At 40.6% G+C, this 22553-nt stretch overlaps 2 protein-coding genes across 3 annotated transcripts in view; one reads left to right on the top strand and one right to left on the bottom strand.

Annotated features, from left to right (window-relative positions):
• Positions 1 to 22553, top strand: part of LOC117823907 (inactive serine protease 35-like) — a 94256-nt gene that overhangs the window by 50322 nt on the left and 21381 nt on the right. The gene's annotated exons all lie outside the window — the stretch shown is intronic.
• On the bottom strand, positions 6955 to 13206 carry LOC117823908 (terminal nucleotidyltransferase 5A-like). Of its 2 annotated transcripts, XM_034699184.1 has the most exons (3): positions 12896 to 13206; positions 12001 to 12748; positions 6955 to 11037 (listed from the first exon to the last, which is right to left on the bottom strand). In XM_034699184.1, the coding sequence occupies exons 2-3, from the start codon at positions 12424 to 12426 to the stop codon at positions 10222 to 10224; spliced, it is 1242 nt and encodes a 413-aa protein (XP_034555075.1). In that variant the 5' UTR covers positions 12427 to 12748; positions 12896 to 13206; the 3' UTR covers positions 6955 to 10221. The 2 variants fall into 2 exon arrangements, with proteins under 2 accessions (XP_034555075.1, XP_034555074.1); XM_034699183.1 differs by having other exon boundaries at positions 12001 to 13206.

Raw genomic sequence — 22553 nt, 5'->3', positions numbered from 1 at the left:
ATCCTTATACTTATGAGGACTTTAACCAACTATGTTAAAATGACTTTATGACCAACTCCTAACCCAATCCTTGGACCAAGAACCAATCATAAACGTATACCCCTTGAAAAGTAAGGATCAGCAAGACTTAACAATGTTTGCCTGTTTTTTTATGATTGCATGCACATTTATTTTTCATAAGTTCAAGAAAAACAAGTGCAGACCAAGCACTTTGAGAACCGGCTGTTCTGCTGTCAGACTCAGGGGAAAAGCTCCAAAGAAAGCATTATTTCCTAAAGTTATGTTTGAATGAGGCACTCGGCATGATAAGCACCGACTGCACAGGTGATAACAGCAGAAGCTAATTATGATGATTTTCATCCCTAGGTTGTTTGGGATGAGTGTTTCAAGAAAACAATAATGCTGACTCTTGGTAATCAATTGTAGCTTTGATGTTTTAACTTTAAAAGTAACACATCTGTGTGGCCCTCAAACAGAAATGAACAATTTTAGGGTTTGTCACATTTTCTTGCTTTCATTGGATTCCGTCTTTCCTTGGATTCTCACTCTGACTGCTTGCTGGCTAAGTGCTGCTTTGGCAGGATTGTGTGAATTCATGTGCATGTGTGTGTGTGTGTGTGTGTGTGTGTGTGTGTGTGTGTGTGTGTGTGTGTGTGTGTGTGTAAGTGTGTAAGTGTGTAAGAGTGTGTTGTAGAGCAATGTACCAGATGTTACTTGCAGGAGAGATGAGACCAGCCTCTTATGGCTAGTAAAGAGAATTGTTTCAATATCGTTGTGGTAAAATATAACTAACTCTGAGGCTGCAGCAGTCAAACCTTGTTGGATTTAACCTTTATGAACTGTTTATAAGTTTACGTTCACGGCTTAATATAGGGTTAATCAACAATTAGAGAGAGATTAGCAGGGTAGCTATTTATAAGCTCATCTCTGTAGCTGGTGTTAGCTGTCTTCAAGCACAACACCCGCTTTGTCTTTTTAGCTAGCTCTCTAACAAATTGGTTGATTTATAAGTGCTATTTATATATAATATAATATAATATAATATAATATAATATAATATAATATAATATAATATAATATAATATAATATTATCCTCTCACCATTGTGACTGGTCTTTACTCTATAGATGTTTTCCTTTAAGGCTTTAAATAAGAGATAATGCATATTGAGCTGGTGATTATGGGTGAGACAAGACTTCATGTCCACCATGAGGGGAATCTATGTTGCATAACCAACCACTCAATATGCATCATCACGCTTATTACCTGGGCTTACTAATACATTCACAAACAAGTTTACACTAAGTGCTGTAGTAAATAGTCCTTTAGATCTGCGGTTGGTAGCACTTTCTTGGTGCAGTGCTCTTATCAGCCTAGTTGCAGGTCAGATTAAAGGAGCAGTATGTAAGTCTGTCACCTGTTAGTTTGACGTGATAACTGGTCCCATATCTGGCAACCCAAGGGGCATCCAAAACGGCTGCGTGGGGGTGCATTCAAACTACCATACTTCTCCGGCTAAAAAAAAAAACATACCACTACTGACTGGAATCAAAACTAGGGGGTGGGATATGCTGGCTGGTGCATTGTTGTCAGAGAAGCCATTATGTCAAACTGGCATTTTTCCCGAATGTCTGATGTATCTTACTGAGGCTGTGCAGCTCTGAGTGGAGAAAGACCCCCGATGCGGACATAGTTAACTCATTTGTTACAGTTGGTATCTTACCGAGAGACCTCAGTGGCTGATGGTGATAAGTGCAATACTTGAATGCGGTAGTTTTGAGATTTGGTCCAAGCTGGTGATCTTGCTTTTTTCACTGGTGACTGTGATGCACTGCTCATGCATGATGTGACTAATGTATTCTAGTCCAAACCTAGACATTCAACCAATGTCTTCAAATAGTCTGCTGAAAAACTGTCACTTTTAAACCAGTTTTCAACATCTATTTCATAATAAGTAAGTAAATGTTATCATGCTAACAAATGTAACAACCAGAAGACTAAGAAAATAATAAACATTGTATCTGATGAACAAAAACCTGTTGGTAGTTACAATGTAAGCATGTGAGCTGCTGCTCAAGTGCTGCTGTACATTAGACCAGCCTTACAGAGCTACCAGCATGAAAACACCAAGCCAAGTGAAAAGGTGCTTTAATAAAACTGGTACAAAAATATTAAGTGAATTAAAGCTGCTGTTGGTTGAAATGGTGTAAAAAAACGTTATTTTTTTCTGCTGGGTTTGGAGAAAAGGTCATAATACCCATTGGCACTCATCGGTAATAGAAGTAATTTGAGACTATTGTGAAATCTCTGTTTTCCAATGCCTATGTATAAATCAATGTTAATATTCCCCTCGTTCCTGTTATGACGGACCAATCATAGCTAATCTCCAGTCCGCCAACCTGATTGGTAGACTGGCGGCCCCACTACGTCGCCCTGATTAGCTGGGAAGCCACTACTTCCTCATAGAACACGCACAACAATCTTTTGTGGGCGGGGTTACGGGAGCAGAGGGGTAGAGGTGGTGGTGGTGGGGGGGGGTAGTGTTACATTTGAAATTTCTCTCCGAAATGATGTTTATATCACAACTACCATCAGCAGCTTTAAATTGAATTTCTATGGCATTGATCTAAATGACATTGCAACCTGCTCTATTGCAGCATATTGCATGCACGCAATCATTCAAACATGTGAGAACACTGCAGATCTATTTATAGATTTATTCCTGAGTAACTCTTGAGAAAACAGGCCAATAATCTGAATTGCAGGAGTTGTAGATCCTCCTGTACCTCTGTGTTAGTGGCTGTTTTTTTTTTTCTTACACACAAGCAAATCTTTTATTTCCGGCACCAGCTCTGGTTCAGCTAGCCAAACTATTTACACTGCCGGTCATAAACACGAAAGATTGAGGATGAGCACAGATTTATTACCAAAACCAGCCAGTTGTTTGGCATCTGACGTTCTTAGTGATTTTGATCCCAGAAGTATGAATTATTATTTCTGTGTTAACCAATAATCAAGAGGATCAAGTTTTGTTTATGACTGTTATTCACAATCTCTAAAAGCAACATGTTCCCCAGATATCTCTCACTGAACACTGGACGCTAACTTGAGTTTTCCCATACCACAAATACACAGACAGCTAAGACACACAAATGCAGACAAGCATGCCCACACGCACTCTTTTTTCCCCTTCCTTCTCTTTTGCTCTCTTTCACACACAGACAGACACACATTGCTGTTTCTCACAGTCATGTCTTGCTGTTGTTTGATTTACTCTGTGACCTCTGACCCTGGCTGGGCTGAGCTGGATGGACTCTTGGCCCTGTTGCTGCTCCAACTGGTACATTTCCAACACAACCCCATTGGACCTGTGTCTGTGTGTGTGTGTGCGTGTGCACTTCAAGATAGACATCTTCATGTGCTAACGATTCCTGTGTCACTCTGTGGTCCAAAAAGCACAAGTGTCATAGATAGTAATACCTCTGTTATTTTAGCGTTGTTCCACATTTCACACAATAAATCTATTTCTTTTTGTGTCTTTAGGGTCTAAAAGCTCCCAAATGCTTGCTGATTAAGCTGTCTGCATGTTAATCTACATGATGAAAAACACTCAGAAACACTGAGATTCTGTGTTTAACAAGCTGCTAACTGACCTATTGTTGTTATTAATTTCCTTTTGTTTTCATGCTTAAATCAATTAAAGAAGGCAACAGTGCTGTGACTCCATCTGACCTTCGCTTGTGAAAACACCAAAACAGAACACTGAGAGCTTATAAAGGACTTTTGTTCATTTAGACCGACAAACAGTGCAATTACTACCTTGTAATTTTGATTAATAAATAATTTGTTAAAAATGTTAAGGGAAAAGTTAATGAAAAGTGACTTCAAACTTGACAGAGCTTGATTCGTTGTTCGCTGTAGCTCTTATGGTTTTCACACTTCATCTCAGATTCCATCTGCCTTATGTTAGATTAGTCATCTTCATGGTGGCCCTTACAAATCTGATTATCTAGAAATATATGTCCTCTGAGGACATCCATCATAGTGTGTATCTTTCTGTCTCTACTGATCTGAATCAATGTCTGAAAACCTTAAACAAACCACTGTGCTGATAGATATAAAAGAATATCTTCATGGATGGTGAGAAATAACTAAATCTGTAGTAAATAAATCTGTCAGCGCGTATTTAAGCAGAAAGGAATGTTTTTTCTTCACATTACTTTGATGCCTGCAATTTTTTTTAAACATAAGTTTTATCTTTGAAGGCCATCCATAGCTTCGAGTTTTTGAACAGATGTGGTGTTCCCACTGTTTTCTTCCTTGCTGTGCCAAAACACTTAACATAAAATCACTGTGGGTTACAAACTTTTTAAGCCATTGTTGAGCAGCATGACAGACATGCTTTGGCTTTCTCGCTGAGAATAAGATAAGCAGAACGATTCTAATTTTTACAAGATAAATATTAGGCTAGAGCCAGCGAAGAGTTCCCCTAAGCGTTTTTCACATTGAAATTCTGCCTCAGGGCCGAAACAAAGCTCCACGCCTTAATACTTTTACAATAAACCCTGCAACACTAACATTATTGGTGCCCTAGTCACTGCCTCTAATGCTGGAATGACTTCACTCCACCACTGTGCTTCCCCACATTTCACATTGTGGGTGCAGGAAAACAGTCCTATCTTCAACATGCAATGTAAAAGAGGCTTCCATTAGATTGAGACCTCTAGCCTGGCTCTCTGTCAAAGCTAGCCAAAAGTAATAAAATATCCTAGAAACACTAAATGCCTTGACATAACAAATATATATTGTGTTACAGTTTTTCTCAGTCGCTTTGGTACATTTCTCAGATCAGAATTGAAATTCTCAAAACTACTTATTCAATCTTCACATCATTGCGTCACTTGTGCACATCAAAAAAGCAGTTTCTCATTTCTTTGAACAAGTTGCAAATGCTTTGATACATCCATGCAAATGATTCTGTACAATTCTCTGCTGTTTCCTCCATTATCAAGTGCTTATGTCATGTTGATCAAAATGTATTATAATGGGTCTCTGTTGAATAGTCTCACCCTCCACAACATTTAGGCATTAGTTCATCGCACAAGTCTTCACATGCAATATGGTTGAACATGTTGTCAGAATATGTCAGTCATATTTCTGTACATTTCCATTAGACTATTTTTCTAAATCTGTCCTGAATTGGTAAATTGCTCCCAGGTAAATCTTGACTTTCTCTAACGAAGGCCCAACAGACAGGAACGTCAGGAGGTGTAGGAAGACTGCACTGCACTGTAATTCCTCCAGCGCTGCATGTACAGTTTCCCCTATGTTCACATTTCTACTGTTGTTTTATGTTTTTTCTTTGTGCTATGCACATTATGTCTTTTTCTTTCTCTATTGCAATGGCATGGTCTGTCAACAAATTAAAGTACAAACAGTAAAAGCGTAAATGTGAGTCTTGTCCAGTCTCTTGCAATCAATCTTCCACATACACTAAGGTGTAACTTACAATTAACAATAACTGTCATCAAAGCTTTCGCCATAGTTTACATTGGAACGTCCCTCCAGAGTACACTGTTATATTGACAACATGACTAAGCAGTTTGACTGTCTTATCCGTACACAATGACACAAGGACTTGTCATTCTGATGGCACTGACATGTTCATTGACACAGATATTTACTTTTGAGAGATGAACTAAGGATTTTGAACAAGATACTGGCTTTTGCAGGTAATCCATGGTGTTTTGCTATTTGTACGAATTGTTTTGAGAAACACACTAACTGTTTTGCAAATGTCAAGGATGATTCAAGAAATGTACCAAAGCGACTGAGAACTGTGAGCATTAGAGATGCGTCATATAAAGTTTGGATGGAGCCATTCAAGAGTTTTACCCCTACTTTCAGTCTTTTGCTAAGCTAAGTTCAGCTAACTGGCTTTAGTTACAAACCTAGAAAACCACAGGAAACAAAAGACACAGGAAAGAGAGTGTTAGCAATCTTTTCAACAAAATCTGAAATAGAAATCAGACAATCGCCTGTAAGAATTCCTTTAAATTTCCTTGAAGTCATGTGATTTATTTCTGAATTATTTTCTTTTGAGGGCAGAAACCAGGAGTGAACATTTTTTCTGGTTGAAGTTGTTGAGAGCAGTAATTAAAGATAACCATGTGTTTTCAAGTTATATTAAGAAATGTAACCCATTCTCTGTTTCTTATGATGTTCCTTAAAGCTCCTTGGTGAGCTCTACATTTTACTGTTAACAGTGAGCAGGGTGAGACTTCTCTGTCAAGAAGCACTAATCAGGAAACATTTCAGTTAAGACCACTTTGTCCAAACTTCACATAAAGTAAAAGTTCCTCACAGGAGTTAAAAAATACAAGAAAAATCCCACATGGCACATTTGCTCAGCTCAGCCGACTTGTGAAGCAGCACACTATTCAAATCCTTAACTTGCCTGTATTACTAGGTTAGTTTTTTCCTTGTTGTGCAACACACTTGCAGGCCTCAATCCCTTATTCTCAGTTCCCTCTGAGCCCTTGGTAAGGAAGTAGCCTGATTTTTTTTTGTCCTTTCCAGCGAGAGTGACCTGAAAGACGACGGGAGATGGGGGAGGTATGTGTTACAGTACAATAGCCGGTAAGTCTCTCGCAGTAACCACACCAGAGCACTGAGCACATGCTTATGGAGGGAGGCTAATCAGCTTTCTGTAGATGGGTTAATGTCCTTACAGTGGCTGAGAGGGGGGGCCTATATTTAGCGTCCACTCCTTTCCCTCTTAACAGGGGATAACATCGGCCCTGTTCTCCCTTCCATTGCTCATCTTTTGCTGCTTAAATTCATTAAGAGTCCCACGCAGGCACAGATGAAAATAATTGAAGACTAAAAAATGTAAAAGAGGGGGTTTAGATGTTAAGATTTTGTTTACTTACAATGACACAATTTGAAAACAGAATAACCAGATCAAAGAGGTCCCAGACTTTGAACTCTTTCAAAGGTAGCTTCACTCAAAGAAGCAAAGTAAATGTTAAAGATAAAAAATAAATTAAAAACAAAACAGGACTACAAAGAGACAGACTGAAGAAAAAAATATAAAAGACATCATGAAAGAGAGAATAAGTAAAGTATTTTTCCTAGTGTCAGCAGGGAAAGTGACATCTGGAGGCTGAGGCCTCCAGGCATTAAGAGAGACGCAGACCTGGAGCCAATCTTCTCAGTCAGTTCCCATGTGTCCCGGGAGATCCAGGCTCTGTTGGTAGTAAGGTCTGTACTTTTCATCAAATCTACCTGCTGTTGTTAAACGCTCAGAGCTAATGAAGCCTGGCAATCCATCGATGACGACAGTAAAGGGTTCTTGACGCGAATCATGACGTCTCTTGAAGGGGAAATCCGTTACGTTCAGCTGCCACTTGCTGGCAGCTGCTGCTGTGCCCTCTGGGATTGTACGGCTACCTCAGGGCAATGACCTGATGAGTCTGGGCCCCAAATCTTAGCACCTGGGTTGTGGTTCTCCGCAAGCCCAAAGTTCAAGAGGGTGACACTACTAGGAAACCTGTATCTCTTGTGCGTGTGGTGAGAGTGATAAAAAACTGAACCGAACAGCTCTGGTTTGATGGCTATTTTTTTTTTTTTTCATTTTTAATTTTCAAGTTGATCAACTTGAACACATTTATCATGTCATCATTTTTTTCATGTCCAAAAAGGACAGCATTTAAAAACACATGAAGAATAATGAAACAATCTCTTTAGCGCAACAAAAAACCCATACAACAGCTCAGAGCATACATACAATGAACACAAGTCAAGTCTGCATCTTTACAAAGCCACTGTGTCCACCTGCACTGCTCCTCATCAGCCAAAACAACAAAACAAAAACTTAAAATCGCACACACCATGCGCAAAAAAGACTGGACACAGCTTTGAATCTGCCTGCTACATCAGCCAAACACAGACTGTACAAAAATAGAGATTGATAGAAAAATAGGAGATCTGCCGTGTTTGAGAATATGCTGAGTCTCTTGCACTTGTAAAGTTGAAAATGTACACCTGTTATTTTTCACAATCATACAAAAGCTCCGTCAACTTCTCTTATTGCCATTCAAATAGCTGTGTGACTATTCATCATCCGTACTTCACCTTTATTTTCCTTATTCTTTGGTGTGTCTCCGTGCTATGAGGAAATAAAAGTTTGACAGCTTTCATCTGCTCACACAGCCCAATTTCCCACACATCCTGAATCAACCTTTGTCCATAAAAGAGAGGATGAAATATATGTTGGCCAAAAGTTGCAGTGCTACATCATCTTGGGCTTTATGTCAGATTTAAAATAATGTTTTCCTCTGCTGGGTGTCTGACCCTACAAGTCGTATAACTTCACTCGACATTCAAAAGTTGCTCTGCTGCTACATCTGTGCATACACACTCCAACCTCCACCCCTCTGACAAACACACCGTTTGTTGTATCACTGTGTGGTACAGACATTCTCTCTTTTCTCTTGCACCTCAGAAGGAAACATTTTTAGGTGCATAGATCATTTCAAAATTATGTTTGACTGCTTATGTATCATGTATTAAAAGGACTTCTACATATTTGATCAAATAAAAGTGTATTGATTGTGTAAGGGTTTCAATACCTCAGGTGTAATGAGAGAGAAAGGGTTTTTCATGGATCAAAGTCCTTTTCAAACACACTGCAAACCCACTTTACTTTGTACTCAGAACTTAAAGGTGCCCTGTAGAGTTTTTGATCACAAGTAGCTTATAGAGCAATGCTATTTTAAACAAGTATATGTGTTGTGCATGCATACCCGGATGCACAAACATATGTGCGAAGATTTTAATCACACTACCAGTTCCGAAAGTGGCTTGTGGTAACACTGAAAAATTTAACTAAATGCTTTTCAAAACTCAGAACATATCTCCTATTATTTTTTAAAGCAAAGATTGGTGTAAACAAAGCACAGCTTAAAATGTGAATAAACAACAACTTTAAAAAAAATAACCTGCCCTTATAATTTTGTTTCACCTCATGGACACACCATGAGGTTTTGGTGGAAAACACAAGTAGGAATACATTTTTGGATGTTTAAAAAAAATCTCCACAGAGCACCTGTAGGTGAGCACGAGTTGTATATCTTAAATCTCCGTATTTTTGTTTAACATTTTCCTCAAAATGATCATCTTCACTACTCTTCAAACCATTTTTCAATTCGGCCTCCACCACCCTCTCTCTCTCTACAGATGATGAGATTATGTTGTTACTTCCTCTTTAGTAATCAGGATGTGTGTTAGTCCAGCAGGACTGCAGATAAGAGCAGAGTCTTCAACTAAACATTGTCAAAAGAAAATCCCAAATTTCCCTCGGTGTGAGAGACCTTTCCTCGGCTTACTGCAAGTGAACTACCTGTTCCACAATACATTCATTATCACCTGTAAAATGTCAATTGGAAAAATCAACAGCTCTCTAAAGAACCAAAAAATATATTTTCCCTTTAGGCTTCATCTAGGCACTTAAAGAAAATTATTCCTGTACAGAAATAAATCATGCATTGTTTTGTTGTTTTTTTGTCCCCAAAGGATTCAGGAAGATTAGTATCAAAGTAGATCTTTGGATTTGTAAACAGTATCCAGTTCCTCTTTTGCATTGTTTGTGAAATAGTACATGCACAGTGCACATGGAAAAGGTCAGAAAGTCACCATTGTTTGACCATGAATCAATATCTTCAGCACATAATGAGTGTCCTGTGTTATTTTCTGGGGCTGAATCTGTTTTGGTTTTTAACATGAATTGTATCCAAGTTCATCGTCTGATATTTGAGTTTCAGTGAGTCTTAACTCACACCAGAGAAGACAAACATCATCCCACCCAGGCTGCTGGTCACTCTAAGGCCAAGCTTGGGTTGGTCAACCAAATGGATGAGAGAATTGTAAAACTTGATGGGTCGTCTCTCTTCTTGGCATCTCTTCCTGTGTGATCAACTCGTCCTGCTGGTGCACCCTACAACAGGGGGAAACCCTCTCTCTGGCCCACTGCCCTGATCCATCTTACTTGTCCTCATTCCTTTCTCTCATTTATGCTCTTTGTCTTATTTTGCCTGCTAGGCTTCCTTGTCTCATTTCCGCAAGTACTCATCTCAAGGGAGAGATTAAAGCTCTTTATTCTTCCCTTTCAAGAGTATGGGTTCCATTTGTTATGCAAAGGTGCATGAACATGCAAAGAGTTTAGTTACAGGGCAACCAGGTCCCATACATGGGATGTTGTTGTGGAGAAAGGTAATGTTGAGGAGGAGAGGGAGGGCAGGGGTAGATGGGCTGAACATGTGCTACGTAATAATTGCTGAAGTTGCCATCTGTGACGTAAGGTGCCGGCTGGTAGAAGCAGGTTACGTTGGCAGCGTTGGGGATGGCGTTCTGCTCGGCTAAGACCCGCAGCGCCAGCGACGAGATGAGGTTCAGCGTCTGACGCCTCTCGTGGCCCATCAGGCACACTGTACTCTCCTGCACCACGTCGTACAACGTGGCCAGGTAGTCGTACTTCCTGTCCTCCAGGTCTACAAAGTGGTTCTGCAGATAGGACTCCAGCTTCCTCCTTTGCTCACTCACATCAGGAAAGTCTATGAAAAACCGTGAGCACATGTAGCGCTGCAGCATTTTCATCTCGCTGTCTGAAGCTGCGCGGAAACCCCTCACCAGCAGGTGGCAGTATTTCAGTAAACCCCCACCTCGAATCTCCTCTGGGCTTCTTGTGCAGATGAGGCGCTTGCGAAGGTGATCGAGGGCCGTGGGGAAGTCGCCATAGACGCTCTCACCGAGGATTGTGGGGTGGAAGGTGGCTGCCATGGGATGCTCTGAGCACTCGTAGAATAGAAGAAGCGAGTCTAGGCGAATCTGGAAGGAGTCCACGCTAAACTCAAACTGCCGTCGAAGAGAATCCACAAACTTGAGCTCCACGTTCTTACCACGGTTGTTGGAGAGCGAGATGAGGCTCCAGCGGTCTGAGTCGTTGCATACTTTCACCATCTTCTGCACGTAGGCCTCCTAAAATCATGTTAAACATCAGGTGTGAATACAGAGTTTGTCATGTTTCAATCCAATAAAACAGAAAGGTAAGAAATCTAGAATTACTCCAGAGTTGATAGGTGTCTAACAGCAGTTTTAACTCTATTCATGCTTAAGACATGCCTTTTTAAACATTACAAAGAAATTCCATCCAATATTTAAAAGAACAATTCTAATATCTTCTAAATGAAGGCCACAGAAAAAGAAAATGTGTCACACTGTATTTTTCCATCACACAGAGGCCTCCTGCCTTCTCTGTCCACTTTAACTCCTCCTCCTCTCATTTCCTTCTTTCACAGCTGTGATACACAGCTAGCTCTCTCACCACAGCATTAAAAAGCTTGGAGCAACAATAAAAGTTATAGTGCACTCATGATAAAGTTTAAGCATGGCCTTTCCATTCTAACTTGAAATCTTCAGGATAAGGACAAACATATTTATTACCAGTCTTTTTTTGGACGCCCCCCTCCCCGGACGTTAATGTTATGTGTGTCAGATAAAAATCTCGAATTGGTCTGTTAGTCTCCATGTTTGACTGATCACATCTGTTAGTGGGCCATTAGCAGCCCGGGTAGTCCTCGGTATCTAGGTAACTGAGGGCCGACTTATTAATGTGGATCCGACTCCAATTGGATTAAACAGAATCCTCTTTGAATTGGAAACCGACCTTTTTACTATTTGAAGGCTTATATCTCTGCGCTGTTTGGAGGTATTCTGGCCTGCTCTCGTCTTGTTTGTGCAAACAGGAAATATTCGGATGCACTTGTTGCGCATAAGTTCAGAAGTGTGTGTGCGTAATTTATGCATAAGAGAAAACGACGGAACATAAAGTTAGCAGCATCTATCCATAAAGAACATATTGAAACCAAATATTGACTCCTCTTTGTAAACCATATGATAGATATATATGCACATGCACTACGTTGAAACTAAATATATTACCTTTAAAGTCACTGGTGTGATCTTTTCCTTATTCACCCCCTCGGGCAGGAAGTCTAGCAGAGAGTCCAGGACTATGTCTTTCACTATCTGGAACTCCATCTCTCCCTTCAGATCGGCGCAGAATATCAAGTCCAGATCTTTCCATCCCAGACCGCTGTCCTCGTGGAGGACATAGCTGGCCGCGGAGCCGTTCAGGCGCACCTCCCGGACATGTATCCGCTTCTCCTCCATGCGGCTCCGGACCACCTTGACGATATCCCGCGGCTTCACTTCCAGAGTGGGGAAGCTCCAGCGGCCGTGGATGGGGATGGAGCTGGTGAGGATGGTGTCCAGCCGCTGCACTTGCTCCCAGTTGAGTACACTGAGGCTGATGCTCTCTCCGTCCGAGCAACTGTCAGCCGCAGCACACTCGACGCTCTCATGCATGATAGAAAGAGGTAGAAGTAAGGATGTAAACGCACAAACTTTCCACCAACTCCTGCAGGAGTTGTGGTATCAGCTAGCTGCAACTTTCTGTAGAATTGGACTTTCAGAGCTGGTCATCATAGCACGGTACTGGACGACAGAGCGGCTCTACGCATGACGGAAAGAACCAGTTGGGCGGTGTTATGCTTGTCCTACTTCTTACATAAAGACTGCACTCCAGACAAATTCAATTCATGAGCTTTCCAGCCGTAAGGCTTAGTCACCGTCCAGCATCTGTTGCCCCGCTGCGCACTGCGCTCCGCTCCGGTGCTGTCGCCAAACTCTGGAAAGCAGACATAAACTATGAATCTGGAAATGATTGTTCCTCAAATGTCAGCATTTTATTACGTCCCAAAGGTGCACTGACGCATCCATCCCATCCAAGCAAACGTATCTTTCAACACAAAAGTTCCTGTATTCTTTGTCTCACCTTTACGCACGAATTTTGTGCGTCCCTGCTGCGTAAAAAACAACTCTTGGTAACGTTGTTAAACCGCCAAGTGTTCTACTTTACACTTCCTTTCAGTAAGAAGTGTATGGCTGTCTTTTCCACTACATTTTGGCCGTTTGTTGCTGAGTTGATTCTTCGTGATGCCACAGAGGTCCCACTCCACAGCTGCTGGAGAAGTTGTGAACAGCCGTGCTTCCCGTCTGAGAAGCGTCGGGGCGGGTCTCATTGATTGACAGTCCACAGCCACTAATAGCTGCCGCTGCATCGCACAGCTACTGTGAATGACTGCAAGCCAGGAGACAGAGGCGTGTCTGGAGAGTGGGCGTTACGAGCCAAAAGAGGGAGACAGACCCCTTTTCCTGTCTTTCTTCCTTCATGTCTTTTTCTCAGCACCTCTTCTCCTCCTTAACGCCCTCAGACAGGCCTGCATTATCAATAGACTCAGATATATGTGCAGCTTGTTTTACCTAGCAGATACACTCAAGTTTGAAAAGAAGTCATGAAGAACTAAATTACAATTTTTCAGGTGCAAAATTCACCAGAGATTTACAAGGAATGCTGTGGCGAGAAGACTGTCTTCACTTGATTATGTTTCCATTTTTGTAAAATCAAGAATGCTAATGTTGATCTATTACATTTCATTCTACAAAACAGCACAAAGAAATAAGCTTCCAAATTTAAATATTACACACCAGCATTGTCACCCAAAAGCTTGATAACTGGTACCTGAGCCTGGGAATGTGCTTTCATCCAACGCCCTCTTGAGGTGGTGTTCTCACCTATCATCATTTGTGTGCCTTATATTCACAGAAACTTTAAAAACTAAAGGAAAGTTGCAGAAACATTGTTATTTATGTGCTGTATATTCCATTTCCACTTAGAGTTAGTATGATGCATATGTTTCTTCTTCTCCCTCTCTCTGATGTTTAAGTGTAAGCTGTCTGTCTGTATATAGGTTATAGGCCGTGTAGACTCTGGAGGTTAGTTGTCATGGAGAATCTATCAGTACGGAGCTTGGCAGGTACACCTGCGTCACTGCAGACGAGCCCATAAACCAGCTTACTGCAGATTACCCTGTATCTGCAGTGACACTCACATTCACAAAGAAACGCGCATGGACACAATTCTACATGGCTCATGTCACTGAAGGGTTACATTATATAAGCGATGATGATGGTTTATAAGCTCTTTTGTAGAATAACTGAGCTCGATATTTAGTTTCAAAACCCTGTGATTTTTGTTTCTCAAAATGTATTTTATTGCTTCATCCTTTGAGGTTTAAAGTTAAAGACATTAACTTTGTTTATTTGCATAAATTATTTCACTTTATAATGAGAGAATGAGCTCAAGTGTACTGTAACCAGAATTTTGTTTATTCATTGGGGTGTGCAGAAGATATTTTCACTTCTTGGTCTGACGTCTTTGCAGATTTTAAAGGGGTAGGGAAATTAATAATTATAAAATGATATATGAAACTCAACTTTAATGGAAACTCTGCATCCATAGTTCCAAGTTCAAGGCACCTGCAGGCCTGTAGTTTGACACACAGCAGCAGACCAGTCACACTAAGCACTTCTCCCATTCAGCATCGGGCTCAATGTCAGGCTTAGTGCTGGCTATGCTTACCGTGAAGCAGCTACTTACCTGACCTCTGACTTGTCAAGTGGATGACTCCGGCTTGGTTTCCAATGTCTGACGACATCAGAGGATTGGCAAAGGGGATTTCAGGCGGACCCCTTGTCAGGCTGCCAAACCGATCGCCATATATGGAAAGATGTGCATGTGTGTGTTATATAAACTGAATGTGCATACTTGATTCCTTATACATAGAGATAGTGTGCAACCAAGACCTACATTCAAGTCAAAAGACGAGGTCAATCTGTTGATGTTTGGCTATCAATGCCTATCTAAAGTATCTTTTCCCCTACTTTCACTCTTTGTAGTCTGTTTTTTTCCTCTGAATTAACTTTCCCTCCCTCTACCCTTTACCACCCTACCTCTTTCCCATCCCATTTTTCAGCATTCCTACACGTGGAAGTCCATTAAGAGATTACAGTGAGCCCGTTAGCAGAACATGCTTTCGTCATCTTCCTCCCTTGCTTTCCCAGCTCAGTGCCTTAACACCTACTACTATTTTTATTCTGTTGTCTGGATTTCTATTTCTTGGAATAGATCCATCTTAGATTCAGTGTTGACACAACATGCATTCTTAACTTGGTTTAACGAACACATTTGTCTCTACTGTCCTTGCTGTCGTGGGTAAGATAAGAGGTCCTCTACAAGTTACACAAGTTTTTGGTCAAATTGGTAACGGGAGACAGTAAATGTATTTTAGAGCCAGAAGATCATTTGTTTTCCTGTATTTAAATTTTATTTTTAGCTTTTTGATGCTGTCATTGAGAGGATGGGACAGTGGATATAGTATGGGAATGGGAAGAGAGAATGTGGGATGCCATGCGGAAAAGGGAAAGTTTCAATCCTGGGCCACCTGCTTAGGACTGTCACCTGTGTACCTGGGGCATGTGTTTTTATTGCTAAACCAGCATTTCCAAATATCTCCAAAAGCCCCTGCACATCTTCAATCAGCCTCCAGTGCAACATTAGCTACAGTTGTTATAGTAAAATTCATAAAGAGAGTAAAATGAGTAATATTTTTTGTATGTGTTAACTTGTTCAGCTACTAAAGCTGATTCTGATAGAGAACTAAGTTGTAGCCTTGGTATTCTTTAAATATAGATCTCGCTGCTATTTATTTTGTTTAAGAAATTGTAATGTCACAGTGAAGTTAACCTTTGACCTTTTGCACAATAAATGTCATCCCTACGTATTTTTTTAATCATATTTTAGATTTTAGCATAACTTTCTTTTAGAATAGCGCACAAATGCTTAAACAGGGTTCCACAAGATTTGGTTCTTGGACTGACTCTTTTCACCTTTAATTGAATACTACGCTGATTTGGTGTAGCGGTTTAAGTGTGCACCCAATGTACAGAGGCTTAAGTGTTCACTGGTTTGACTCAGGCTGGGACCCCTTACCGCATGTCATCCCTCACTCTTAACTCCCCTCATTTCCTGTCTCTATTCAGCTGTTCTGTCTACAGAAGAGGATTGCAGCCACTGGAAAAAAAAAATTGAGATGCAATTTTTTAAATTTTATTCTGAAATTAAAGTCAGAATTCTGAGAAAAATAATTTTGACTTCAATCTCAGAATTCCGACTTTTTCCTTAGAATTCAGCTCTTGCTGTCAAAGTGTCAACGTGACATTTCAGCATTTTTTTCTGCTCTCAATGTTCTAACTGAAATCACGCCTGTTTGAGGTTAACTGCACTCTCTGACTTGCATGCTTTGTTCTTCCTCTGAGCAGCTGTTTACTGCAGACTTGTGGTAGCTACAAAATAATAAAATTAACCTTTTCTTATCCATGATTTCAGCTATTTGACTTTACATCGAGCACTACCAGGATGTCTTCTGCTCATTAGTGTAGGTTGCTTGCAGAGATTTCTGATTCATTTCAGGGCAGAAAAACTCTCTTTTGTCTTCTTTGATGCCTCTTTCCAAAGAGACTGTGAAACCAAACTTCTGGCAGTTCTGCTCTAAAATGGTTGTGCCACAGAGAGTTTTAAAAACTCTTCCAAAAAGTTCCAGTTGGAACAGAGTGCTTGAACTTCTCTCATTGCATTGCAGTTAGACCTGGAGAGGCATTTCTGCAACTCCACACCCATCAACTGGACTGGATTGAAGATTTGTCTCAAAAAACATCCTTGTCAACGTTCACTCCCGTGCTTGACAACAGTGAAGTTCACTGCAGATTCTTTCAGTCTGGATCTGGCCTTCTGTTGCCTTTTAACTTTATCGTAATATTTTTTAGCTGTGTTGCAGGCCTTGTTTAGACATGAAGCAATCTCTGAAGCATCTGATGATGAAAGAGCCTTTGGGAGTGTCTTCCATAGCTTCCTGGCCAACCAGCAGTTGGCATTAATGGAGCGACGCCTGCAAGCTAGTTCAGGCAGACAACTCGAGCTGCAATGCTATACACATCAAATGTCCCACTCTCATAACCATCATCCAATCCTGCCCTCTGCCTCTCAAATTGGCGGTCTATTTAAACTGGGAAAATCTCCCATCTCTCCCTGTGCCTGTCAACGCCTCTGCTGCTGCATGCCTATTGCTGAATTTTCTTTCATCCCCACCGCCACCCCATCATCCACCTGCAGGCTCCGAGGGGGTGTTTAGTTTTGCTCATCACTCCTCAATGTCTGCATGTAAACTTATCTGCAGGGAGTGATGAGGCCGGAGCTGGGCGCCAAACTTGAATATGTATTGCTGCTACAATAAACAATTTAAACGTGAGTTGTCTGAGTGAACAGCTGTTGTGGCCAAGACTGTCTTTAGGGTTAGAGTCCGACTAACCCCTTAAGAGGTAAGAATTGAAACCACATCTTAGTAGGAAGTATTAGCTGCACTTAAAGTTAGTGTAAGGAGTTTGTATGTTGATTTTGGTGACCCCCTTGGACGAAATCAGTAGTGTATTGTCAGGTTGAAGACTGCATTTAAGATAAGATTTTTTGTTGTCATTGTACAAAAAACATACAATGAAATTTAGGTGCACACAAGAACTGGGCTCCAATCGTATATAAAAAAAATCATAAATAGATTATAAATAAATACTCAGATGATGAGCAGGATGAAATGAGTCCTTGTATGCCATGGGAGGTGAAGAAGTCATCCCAGCAGATAGCTGTTGGTTAGTGATAACGCCGCTGCAGGTATGTTTGCCACAATCTAACTATTGCTATTTCCCATGAGCACCATCACATCACCCGCCATTATCTGTCCTCTAATCAGACTTTTTAGTATCTATGCATCACTTGTAACACACAGAGATGACTTCAAATACAGAATAACAGATGTGTATGGTAGTGGCAGAGCAAAAACTGATGATGGAGGAGTTCTGCTCCAGGACTTGACAGTGTGTTTGTTTAGAGGGCGAGATAGTGGTTTTAATGTATGTCAACTAGATCTGTCATGTAGAGAAGGAATTCAGCTGATGATTAATGTGGTTTACAGAAGGACCACAATCAAGACAACAGATTTCTGCGTCTTATGAACTTATAACATTGTCCTCCCATATTAATTTTGATTCACTTCAATCAATAAAGTGGTTTGTATAAAGCACCAAATCATCACTTTACAAATGAAGCAGGTCAAGAGTACATTCTTGTTGATATTAATACTCAACACTTATCTGCCAATGAGGAACTACAGTATTGGCAACATTGGAACAACAACATTTCTTTTTGACAGGCAGAAACATCAAACAGAAAAAGACTCATTGTTTGGCAGCTGTCTGCCAAGACAAAGAGGGCAAACTCATTTCATGAAAACAGAAAACATTTCCTTCTTTGTTCTACTTTCTCTTGTAGGCCTACTGGTTTTGTAACAGTATTTTATTGACAAAGAGCTCTCATACTTCAACACATTTTTCCTGGTTGGCAACCCTGCAGATTTTTATCTGCCTTGTGCAATCCAGAATACTTGAAGAATCATCCGAAACTTGTCTGCAGTTTGTATTGATACTTGATCATTCTGTGTCACAATAACCCTCAGGGTTGGTAAATATATATATATATATATATATATATATATATATATATATATATATATATATATATATATATATATATATATATATATACTTGACTACAGCAAATTATTCATCTGCAAGCAATTAGCTAGTAGCTAGTTCAAGCCAATGATACTATATCTAGGCGAAGACAAACCTCAATCAGTTTTAGCCCTGACCTCAGCAAGAGACCTTTGTTGACCCTGCACTTAGTAGTGTAAGCCCCCACTAAACTCTTCGACTGCCACTAATGAGATTCTCTGACGTGCCCTACGCTGTAAGCCACACTGCAGCGCTCCAAGGAGCTCTGTATGTGAGAATATTAATGACAGTGTGTTGAGGAGAAGATGGAGCAGTGACAGTGAGAGGAAATGGTGACTTTGCCCAACATATTTCCCATCAAAACATAATAAGTGAGCAAAGGAACAACACACACTTCTGAGACAGTTTCCTCTTTTTGAGTTTCTAAGTAAAGTGTAAGATTCGATTCATCAGTCACAACCACATAAGATGTTATCACAGTTAACCAGAACACATGTTTACAGATACGTGACGCTCAAGTACAAACACATTGTCAATGTAAAAATATGTAGATGGAATTGAATAGATAATTGTAAATATTTCTAAACAGGCTGCATTGCTTCCCTGAGCTATCAGGACTAAGAACAGCAAAGTGCTGTGAAAAAAATAAACAAGAAGTGAATTTCTCGATCAGTGACTCAGCTTCCTGTATGTGGTTTTAGATGTTAAGACCACATTTATTTTGTTAAGATGTTAACAGACACATGAACAAGCTGGCTCTTAATAGTGAGCTTCAGTAAGTAGTTTGTTAATAAAGATTGATACGGCCATGCATATGAAAACCTGAAACAGTATTAAAGTAAAGGACTGCTGAAGAGATGTTGTGGAATACAAATCCTGTGTTTTTACAGACCACAGTAAATACCAAATCATCATCATTGAACTATTTTCCTTTTTTAAATGGCAACAAGAGTTGTGATGCAAAAAGATGAACTCTAATTCGCTTATGAATTATAGATACTACCCTATAAAATATATATATATATGTATTATTATTAATGTATTATTACTGTATTACACTATTTGTTTCACTCCTAAGATCGCAAAGAACAACTTCAATTTTCTCAAAGCTTAACTCTCACCAAACTTCTATGAAGTGGTTCTTTCAGTTTCATGGAGGAACTGGAAAACCCCTGAGCAGTCCCAACAAAGGTCACTCTCCATGAAGGTGCTACAGTGCCATCTGCTGGATTTCCAACACACAACCCAGGTGAACTAAACTGAGTGAAGACACAGTGTTTCTGTAAAAACATCACCAGGTGGCGCTCTGTTCTTACTGCTTGTACAAAACTTCATTCAAACTATTCCTTTTCTTTCCCACTAACTCTCAGTTTCCCACACTTCAGGCTGGTCTGAAATGTTAGCACATGTATTTGTACAGCTGTTTTTGGTAAACAGTGTCAACCAAGAGCCAAGTTAGGTCATTTCATCCTTTATGAGGTGTATGATGTATCTGGTGTTTGAAGCTTAATGAGTAATATGCACTAATGAAATACATGCAACTATGACAAAGTAGCACAACTTAGCTATCAATCATTTAAAGCAACCCCTCTCTTTTTTATCTTCACGTGTGAATCATGATTAGAGAACGCCTCAGGGGGAGGCAGTTCTGGTTCTGTTTGAGAGTCTGGCGAAAGCAGTATCAAAAAATCAAGAAGCGAGACTGATTTGACCTCTGGACCTCGATAATGAAGGTTTTTATTGTTTTACAAATATTAGTCTGTGTTGTCAGGATCCTGTGTCAGCACAATTATGTAGCCACAGCAACCGCTCACCCTTTATCTGTTCTTTGTCAGTGCAGGACACATGACTCAGAAGACTTATTGCATGTGCAGCAGAGGCAAATGCTTTGTCTCAGCTTTGTTTTGACTCTGCAGAATGACTTATGGCCATGATGTAGGAAAGAATTAAACTTATGTTGCACATTTATAAAACCATGTATCAGTTATCAGTTATTGACATCATCCTCTAAATGTGCACAAGGTTAGAGAAGATACTTCCACTGTGCTCTTGCATCTGCAATGTGTTAGCTTTCATCACCAGTGGGGAAAACTGATTCTCAAGAATCAGCCATGCAGTATGTTGAAATGGAACAAAAAATAAAAGCACAACAAACACACATTTTCGGTCACGCCCTCCTCAATCTGCTCATGAGACAAAAGTGACATTTTATCTTCGATCTGATTGAAAGAGTTTCATGGAGATAAATTCAGCCCCAAGAGACAGAGAGGATCTTAGTGGTGAGACCTTGAAGAAACTCCACCCCAGCTTGGTTTGGTGAAGGTCTGAAAAGCTGCAGCTGCAGGTGATGTGGCAGTAATTTTGCACCGTGGTCAGTCATTTGGCAATTCATGCTCTGTCATGAAAGGTTTAGGGTGGAGCTCGACTCGTGTGCTCTCTCGCTCTGTCTGGACGTCTGTTAGAATACAACGTTGGTGAACAGTGATTTAGGGTGAGGTGTTTTTCTCCCTTACTCCCATCAAACAGCACTGTGGTGGGCGATGGGAGGGAAGACAACAGTAAATTAAAGATGAAGAGGGAAAAATGGTCTTTGCTGTATAATTGAGGTCTTGGATGAAGACCCAAAGAGGAGAACAAAGTGAGGAGTGCAAGGAGCAGTGATGAGGTGGACATTGGGGAGCGGTGGGGAAAAAGGAGTGGGTTGGAAAGTATAAACAAAGCATTAAGAGCAGAGGTGGATGGATTATGAGGAGCATGGAATAAAAACTGCTAACTCAAGCCCCAGTAGACCACGTCACCGCCTCACATACAGCATCCAGCCAGTTGAGTCTATCTGGGTCTGACACGCAGCTTTCTTACCTCACATCAGTGTTTTTCTTTCGTGACCTACTTCTCACTGAGGCCACTGCTTCTTCGCGACTTTACTTGCTGTTATCAGCTTTCCCTTTTTTTGTTAATGTTCCTTCTAAGCCAATTTTGTATTCCCTATCAGGACACTCTCTACTTGTACTTCTTCGTTTAACTTTAAAGGCAGTGGTGGAAAAAACATTACATGGTGCCATCTAGGTGTCATTCATTTAGAAAATATGGAATGGTGGCTTCCAGGGTGCTCATTTAGTGGAGAAAATTTGCTCTGGGGTGATCTTTTAGTGGAGACAACATGACACAAGGCCCTCCAGAGTGGCATTCCAATGGAGGAAACACTCTTGAATACACTGCCAGTAGTTTCAATATTTTGTGATGCTCTGTCAGGAGGGAAATGATGATTAAATACATTCTAAGAGCCCTCTAGCTGTCCTTCAAGTGTATATCAGTTCATCTTTCAAGGGATGATGATGCAATGCCATCTAGATACCATTCATGGAAAGAAAAGTCAAAGCAGTGCCCATTTGCCATGCCCCTACAGTCATGAATATGTGATAAATTGCACTTCAAAGCTTGCTCCTATAGTGAACATGAGCAAGTGGATAACTTGCCACAAGTCAGTCGAGGCAGATGGTTGTCGAACATGAGTCTGGTTCTGCTCGAGGTTTCTGCCTGTTAAAAGGAAGTTTTTCCTTGCCGCTGTAAATTGCTAAATGCTGCAAAATGCTCTAATTAAGACGAGATAGGATTGAGTCCTCTCTGTAAGATGGGACTGGATCTTATCCCGTCTTGATGTTGGGTCTTTGTTTATAATATAACAAAGAGTACGGTCTGGACATGCTCTGTTTCTAATGGGTCTTGGGATCAAATTTGTTGTGGTTTGGCACTATATAAATAAAGATTGTTTCATTGATTGAATTCCCTCCAGGGAGCCCTTCTTGTCAAGAAAACCAATTTTACTGTCCTCTTGGTTCCTCTTTAGAGGGAGCCTTCAGAGAAGCTTTCCAGTGGAGAAAATGTGTAATGGCCCTTTTCCACTACACAGTTGCAGTCCTACTCGACCCGGCTCTACGTGGTTTGGGTACCTTTTCCACCAGCCCGAGTAC

Source organism: Notolabrus celidotus, chromosome 13, assembly GCF_009762535.1.
Source record: "Notolabrus celidotus isolate fNotCel1 chromosome 13, fNotCel1.pri, whole genome shotgun sequence".
Classification (NCBI taxonomy): Eukaryota; Metazoa; Chordata; class Actinopteri; order Labriformes; family Labridae; genus Notolabrus; species Notolabrus celidotus.
This window is presented reverse-complemented; position numbering and strand designations above follow the sequence as displayed.